The sequence below is a fragment of the Triticum dicoccoides genome, chromosome 3A (genome assembly GCF_002162155.2).
Source record: "Triticum dicoccoides isolate Atlit2015 ecotype Zavitan chromosome 3A, WEW_v2.0, whole genome shotgun sequence".
NCBI lineage: Eukaryota > Viridiplantae > Streptophyta > Magnoliopsida > Poales > Poaceae > Triticum > Triticum dicoccoides.
In genome coordinates, this window is record NC_041384.1 from 240,155,789 (window position 1) to 240,163,779 (window position 7,991).

Below are 7,991 nucleotides of genomic sequence, written 5' to 3' on the forward strand. Positions count from 1 at the left end.
GAAGAATCTGCTGTGGAAAAACAGCTGTGGAAAATCTGGTGTGAAAAAGATGTAGGTCATTTGGCAAACCAGCTGATGCAGCTTTTTTAGATTTTGGCCCGCAGCGAAATCAGATTTTGGAAAGCACGTCCTAAGCTGCTTCCGCTTTTGGTTCAAATTTTGACAACGGATTTCTGGAATCGGATTTTGCTGGGTTCGCCTTTTGGTTCAGATTCAATAAAAGCTGAATCTGAACCAAAGCCTAAGTATCAGTTCAGCGAATTCCCAGTTCAGACTGGAGACCAAGCCTCAATCATCCCGGATTGTCTCTACCGACGTACTTAGCCGTTAACCTCCCGACGAAAAGCCCCCAAACCCAATTTGAATTTCAGATCCTGACATTGCCCACGCGGCGGCGCCGCCACAACCCCAGCCATTGTCCACTCGACGGGCCAGGATTCCAAGTGCTCACTCGCGTCGAAACCCCAAGCCTAAGCCCCAATCCGGCAATTCCCCCTCCACCTCAAAGATCTCCCCTTACCTCACCCTAAATCCTGGCAGATGGCTCCGGCGATGCCGAAGCAGCGCGCGGTGCATCTCCCCGACAACGAGGAGGTTGCGCGCCTCCTCCTGGAGAAGCACCGGTCGATGCTGGAAAAAGACATCCCAGACAACCTGAGTCTCACGCTCTCCAACGCCTACCGCAACGTCTGCGCCGCCAAGGAGCCCATCCGGACCCTCAAGGACCTGCTCAAGATCAAGTACCCATCTTTCCATTCCTCTCCGCTGTTTGTTCGGTTTTCGTTCTTGGGGGTAAAAGTCGCATTAAAGCTAGGGTTTGACCGACTGCGGTTTGTCGCTTTGGTTTGTGTAGTAATGTCTCGCGCTTTTGTTCCATATAAGTAGACGGAAAATCAGGTTTATTTTCGAATGCTTTAAGACGAATGGACCGGTTTGTGATGTTGGCGTGCAGATAATTTGTTGTGTTAACATCAAAATTTTGATTTTGGTTTGATGAAAACTATTTAAGTACAGAGATCTGAGCTGTGGTGAACCGATCTGATCATCCATGAGCCCACGGTAACATCAATTTTAGTTTGCATATTTCAGTTCATTCTGCGGTAAGGCATAAGTTTGTTGCAATGTGTGTGGCGAAACTGATTGTATAACCAGAGCAAACCAGCAATGCCCATTACCTCTGCACACTGTCGGTTCATCTCCTGCAGAGTAGCTCTCCTGAACCTAAGATGTTCTTCATTGGGTGTTAGGTCTTTTGGCGATACTTTGGATGTGACTTAGCTGGATATGTTAATATGTATAGTACATCGGGATTTGGTTCTGGGTTACAACCCAAAATTGTAATTACTTTTAAGTTGTACAATTAGACAAGTGCTGTAACAGTATGGGTCTTCACTAGTTCGGGTTCATCTGGATACTTTGGACATTATTTCGTGAGTTGAATTGGGAGATGGACATGCCAGAACTTTTCACTATGACGTGTCTGTTTGTGCTTGGATCGCAGAAAATTGTTCATTAATTTTGCACTGTTTTAATTAGTTCAATCTTAGCCATTGCTTCTTATACATGCTATTTTTTCTTCCTAATAAAGTTGTCCATTGGTAAGACTTTATTTTTTGTAGTGAGTTAATTTTTTTAGGAAAGGTAATGTCATTTGGTTCCTCTGATTCCACTATGCTGCACTGAAACTATACATTTATTTTGTCTCTTTTATAACTAAGTACTGCAATAAATTAGCATTGCATCTTAAGGTATTAGTGTATTGATGTTCTCTTATTATTGTCAGGGGTGTTGGACCATGGGTCATCCGTCTCATAAAAGAGTCCTTTCCAGCGTCCAGCCCGGATTTATCTCCTCCAAAATGTAAAGAGAAAGGGAAAAAGGGTAACTCTTTTCATGCTTGATCTTTTAACACCCACATTTGGCATAGGGATGGCTAAAAGATTTTGTCTGCTGAATCTTACACATCACTGTTCATTTCCGCAGGGAAGAAAATAAAAAGACCAGAGCATAGTCCTGAACTTGTTTGCAGCAATTCTGCTTCTATGGCATCCCAAGAACTGATACAGTTGACCAGTCAAGAGCAGCTCAGTTACAGTTCTGAAGTTCAAACTACCGTACGTCTACCTCGACCAACATTGTTTTTACAGTTTTCATTTTTCTTCCTTCCATATCAAAAATATTATTTTAGCTATAAAAATTAAATGACTGTTTTTGTCTAAATGGTTAGCTACGAAGATGAATGCAATCATATGCTTTTATTTTCATATTCTTCCGGTGAAGTTTTTGAGTTTTATAGTCTTCAACCTTACTAATTCACTTTCCCATCTCTTCAATCTTACTAATTCACTTTCCTGTCTCATTGTTTCACATAAAACTAAGGGTTTAATATTTAGTGTGGAGCAAGGCTTTATTAACATGGTGTGTGTTGTGCAAAATTCGAAATGTTTGATATAGCATCTATCACTTACATACCCCAATCAGATTTTGCAGCCTCACCAATCACCATATTGCTAATGTTTAATAATGTGACACGATATAGAGAAGAAGTTAATTTCCTTGTTTATTTTCAAATACTCCCTCTGTAAAGAAATATAAGAGCGTTTAGATCACTACTTTAGTGATATAAACACTCTTCTATTTCTTTATGGAGTAGAACTTAATGCTATTATTTCTTTTCCACTACCAGGGTTCTGCTGAATTCACTATGCTAGACAAGGACACTGGTGGTATGGGCAATTCTATACTAGCTATGCCACCTCGTCTATCCAATGAAAAGTTTCTTGAAGCTTATGAAGTGGTGTTGATATTGGATGATCGTGAAATTTTTGGGTTCGTAAGATTATGTCTTACTCAAGAATTAATATATCTTGTGTTATAGATATATTTGATCTTTAAGTGGGATTATAAGTTTGTCTTACTGTATGTGTAATACTCAAAACTGTATGGCCTTTGCTGCACATTCTCCAAACTTGTTCAAACCAGTACGACATTGGAGGTTACTTAACACAATGAATGTTGCTACCTTGATGCAAGTTTCAAAGTTTTGAACGATGTGATTGGTCCCTGGTCTTTTTGGGGTGATAATTTGAGCATTTGTAGCATATGTCTTTGTTCTCTCTTTACTTATGAGTTGGAAGATGAGCTATGTCATTCTGTTCCTTAGAATTTTTTTCCTGTTAAAACAAGCTAATGGTTGCCACTTGCTTAATGTTGCTCTTTTCCTGAATTTGGAGACAATTTGATTACATAGTATCTTCTGTTAATTTGAATTTAACCCTTTTCTGTTAATGTTTGTTTCATTTAGTTTCTATCCTTTATGTTCTATGCGCCGTATTTCAGATACATATTCAGTTTATAATTCAAGAAAGTAAGTCGATCATGGTTGCCCTTGGTCGTTTTATAGAAATATCAAACCACCAAAATGAATTGAACTGAGCCTTTTCTCTGGAAGTAGTTTCATTTTTGTTCCAGAACTACATAATGACTTCCTTAGTTTTCATGAATAGTTATAAGCTACTATGTTCGTTGGCTCACATGTAGTTGCAGTCCGATTTTGCATACATTGCCATTTGCTTGAAGCTTACCCCCCACCACACCTGCTGCACAAGAGTTTCATGTTATTCGGTCTTTCTTTTAATTGTATATCAGAATTTTGCTCTCATGATTGTTACATTTTTGTGCAGATCCCGTGGCAAAAGAGTTGTTGGTAACATACATTCGAAGTTTCATGTACCTGTAGAGGTTGGTCAGATTCAGACTTGTGTGGGCTTGCCTTACTAACAGTATTCATGTTCCTAATGCTAAGTTCATTTGTTCTAGTTTGGGCATCATCTTTGTCTCTTTTTACACATCTCAGATCACTAAACGTCGCTGCTAAATATGATTGGCACTGCATCAGCATGTCCTTAAAGTCTAAACTGAATCGATGATGATTTGATGAGACATATTACATTATGCTGCCCTGTCAATTAGAGAAGTCTAGAGAAGAAATGTTAGGGTACCTTTTCTGTTATGTGAGCACGAACGGGGCATCTGATTTCTTCTGCTAGCCCACAGCTAATGCAAAATGCTGCTTGGATGGGCGTCTCTTATGTTAAATTTGAATTGCATGTAAAGTACTATGAACACAGGGTTGACAGAATCAATGATTCAAACATATCATCACTTGAGCAGATGCATGTGTGAAGTCTATGCCCAAACACAGGGTTAGCATGTAAAGTACTAAGAACATAGGGTGATGAATCTGTTTGAATCAGGGTTAGCATGTAAAGTACTATGAACGCAGAGTTGGAAACTCATGTCAAGTCTCAAGAGTGGCACTTTGCAGACTATGCACAAAATGTCATTTCTGTTGTGAGGAGAGGGGATATCTGATATTTTCTCATACTGCTAGATTGCTTGGCTAATATATATGGTCTCTTGCCCCCACTGTCCTGATACTTGCTGCCCAGTGTTTGTTTGCATGTATTCAGTGGAATGGCACATATAGCATTATTGCCTCGTATCAAATTGGACACAATCTGCCAACTTGTCAGATTCTGCTTATATACTTTAAACATTCAATATATGCTGGGTAATAGTATAAATGTACTACTGTAACGAATTTAACATAAAATGTTCATGAGACGTGGATCTTGTCTTCATTTCAAGCGAACTAAAAATGATGACTGAAGATTTTATGCATGGATTGAACTGTTCATGTTATCTGTGCCAGAGAAAGTGGTGTTGATGAATCTGTTTGAATCATGTCATCCAGATAAAACGCCTGCCTGTTGGAGATGGTATTTGGATTGCTCGTCATAGAAGATCTCATACGGAGTATGTTCTTGATTTCATTGTTGAAAGGAAAAGTGTAACAGATTTGGTTAGCTCAATTAGAGACAGCAGGTACAAAGATCAGAAATTAAGGCTAAAGGTACCATCTGAACTAGTATTAACTATTGTCATTATTATAATCTCATGTTAACTTCCCCTGTTCTTATACTTCCACTTAGTGTCTTAAGACTCTAGTTTTCTTGTGTAATCCCAGTCAGTGATTGTACCAACCTAAAACATTGTTTTGTCCATGAGCTAGTGACCAGGTCAAAATTTGATGTTTAAATCATTAGTTTGTCAGGCAGCATAGTCGTGGAGGCTTCTATAATGTGACAGATGGTTGAACGTAACTCGCAGTGAATGTGTACCAGCGTTGTCTAAAGTCTAAACTATGTTTGTTTTATATGCTCTGTATTTCTATCCTACAGTTTACATCGTTAAGAAATGCTGAATAGGACAAGTGTTTCACTTCAAGAAGTTGTGTCGTTGGCCTGTCTTGTGTGTCCACATGCTTTGCCCATAGTGACCAGATGTTTGCGTTTAGTCTAGTCTTAGGAGTAAATTTCATCAAGCACACAGATTTCGTAATAGCTAAAAAAGAAGTTTGCGTTTCACATCACTGTACATACTTTGCTATAATATTTAATAAGGCCCACCACATCCATCACTTCTTGTTGATATGAGGTGGTCAGTGTAATTGACATGCAGGACCCACTAGTCAGCCGCCAAATGTTGTATTATCTGGTGAAATATCAGTCTTCTGTCAGTTTTGATAAAATGCACTTTTGAAATTAGTCAAAACAACAGCAAAAACTACAAAATGTTGTATTTAATATATGTATAATTCCAAATTAAATTCTTACCGAATTAAAACTTAGGGACCTGTATGTGTACTGCAAGTTTACAGTATGTAAGGTGCTGTCGTGTAATGTTAGTTCAAATTCAATATCTTCAAACTTACATATGTTTTGATATATATTATGAATCTACACATTCCACAAATCAACAAATATTTTTGCTTCTAAACAGGCAGGCCCTACATTTTCAGTTGCACTAGACTTTGGTCCCGTATGTCCAGACTATTTCATTTAACAGGATTCAACAGATGTGTGGTTTATCAAAATGTTAAAATTACGTATAGTTCTGTGAAATGCAAACTAAGATGTGTAACTTTCTGATAGTTGTACTAAAATATATGTAGCTCATGAAATTTACCTCTGTTCATTTATACTTATTTTTTATCCAGAATTCAATGGCATAAGTAGGCGAGCCCTCTTGGGCAGTGAGATTTAAGTTTTATCCCTTGATATTTTTTCCCAGACATTGTACTCTTTGTCCACGTTTATGGTTTCACAGGAGATAGCTTAGTGGGTTACTAACTTCCGCTAGCATATTTTATGTATTTAGCAACAATATCATATGATGCTTCCATTTCTTGTATCTTGTGGAAATGTGGACTAAGGAAGCTGATATATCTGGTTGAAGGTGATCCAAACCCTTTAGGCGCATCAGAGAGCATCAAAACAGCGTATGTATACTGCTCATGTAACCTTGGTGATCAAATTATCCCTACATAGACTTTTTTGGTGTGAAACTTTTAGTGCTCTCCTCCTTGATAATAATACATCTAGTGGTCAGTTAATAAATTTGATACCTGGGGTAATCAGGTGTATACCCTTTAAACTGTTCCGTGTCTTTAAATTTCAGCTGCTTCACCACTGAGATTCTTGAAGGATTTGATGTTCAGAGAACCACTGGATATTCTGATACTGAAAACACATACGGCCACCTGACACTCTCGATAATTGATTACTACAGCACAAATTTCTCAATCGGTGCTAACACTTGTCGAGTTTGCTTAACTTATGACGAGTTTGTGAAGAAGTGTTGTGACCCCAAGAAGTTAACTGTGAGCGACATATTCGCTCTACAACTTATGCAGGTATCCAGTCAACCTTCACCCAATAAATACTGCCAATTCATTTGGTGGCCTAATTTGGTGCAAGATTTATTCCATCAATTTCTTGGCAATTAATGCAGGTACCACAGGTGACAGAAGAAACTGCAGTTGCAGTTATAGAGCTCTACCCTACTCTTGTCTCACTTGCTCGGGCGTACTCCATGCTTGTGAGCAGTCCTCCTTTCCCCTTTAAATTTAAGTCTCTTACGATGTTCATCATGGTTAGTTAGCTGTATTTTTTAAAATTAATACTTGCAACACTTTGTTGAACTCAGTATTCAGAATGCCCAGCCAAAGGAAAGGGTACTAATATTGCTTCTATTGCTGCTAGATGGTTTATAACTTGGTGTTTGAACTAAAACTTGTTCCTGTAATGTTTATAAGGATGGTGATACCCCTGCCCAAGAGAAGATGCTGAACATGAAGAGCAAGATGGTAAACGCGGGGGCTAGCAGAAATATCTTCAAGCTTGTCTGGGGTGAAGGGTGAAATATTATTCCTTACCTAGTTACCTATATGGGCTCCTTCCTGACTTGACTTGGTTCAACCGGCCTTTTGTCACCATCTCGATGATTTTGGCGCCAGCTCTTGTGATGAAGCTCCATTGTTCCTGGAGCTGTCGTCGCATAATAACTTGCATGTTCCGAAGGTAAATTAAGACGGTTATTTCTGTGCCGTGGTGCCTTGGGGCGCTGGAAGTTTCATCACCTAAAAACCTCCTGATCCGGTGGTTACCTCCCTGTTGTAGTAGACCTGCATGCCGTGCAATGAGCTGGCTATGTTAGCTTGCAAAAATGTCTTATATTGTGTGGCGGAGGGAGTATTATTAAGTGTCGAAACAAAATGTATTAAGTGTCTTGTACTATGCATTGTTTTGTGTTATTTGAAACAAGTTTGAATGGAAGCCTCCGAGATGATAAGAGAATTTGAATCTGGGATTGCCCTGTGTGGCTTGTGCAAATCAATAGAAGACCAAGAAGAACGACTCAGTGTGTTATTTGTGTCATAAGAAAGCTTGTTTTTTTTTAGTTGGAAACATATTTCCGTTTACCAGTAAATATGACAATTGTTGGATACGAGTGTTAAGTATGTTATATCTCATCTTCCTATACATCAGTCTTTTAAGATAGTTGATAGGTACTCACTCTGTTCATAAATATAAGACGTTTTAAAGACTTAATATTTATAAGCAAAGGGAGTATGTCTTAATATTGTA

At 38.6% G+C, this 7,991-nt stretch overlaps 1 protein-coding gene across 1 annotated transcript; it reads left to right on the top strand.

Moving 5' to 3' along the window:
* The first annotated feature begins 275 nt into the window (after positions 1-275).
* LOC119267990 (crossover junction endonuclease MUS81-like) lies at positions 276-7,708 on the top strand. The gene is made up of 10 exons (XM_037549466.1): positions 276-740; positions 1,784-1,881; positions 1,984-2,114; positions 2,687-2,829; positions 3,684-3,741; positions 4,757-4,915; positions 6,264-6,343; positions 6,523-6,757; positions 6,856-6,942; positions 7,160-7,708. Exons 1-10 carry the CDS (start codon positions 541-543, stop codon positions 7,262-7,264), a joined length of 1,296 nt encoding a protein of 431 aa, XP_037405363.1. The 5' UTR covers positions 276-540; the 3' UTR covers positions 7,265-7,708.
* Positions 7,709-7,991: the final 283 nt, after the last annotated feature.

Excerpts from the sequence above, each read along its gene's own strand:
- LOC119267990 (XM_037549466.1), top strand. The coding sequence starts at position 541 with ATGGCTCCGGCGATGCCGAAGCAGCGCGCGGTGCATCTCCCCGACAAC. Across the intron at positions 2,830-3,683 it reads GATGATCGTGAAATTTTTGG|ATCCCGTGGCAAAAGAGTTG; the intron begins GTTCGTAAGATT and ends ATTTTTGTGCAG. Across the intron at positions 6,758-6,855 it reads TCGCTCTACAACTTATGCAG|GTACCACAGGTGACAGAAGA; the intron begins GTATCCAGTCAA and ends CAATTAATGCAG.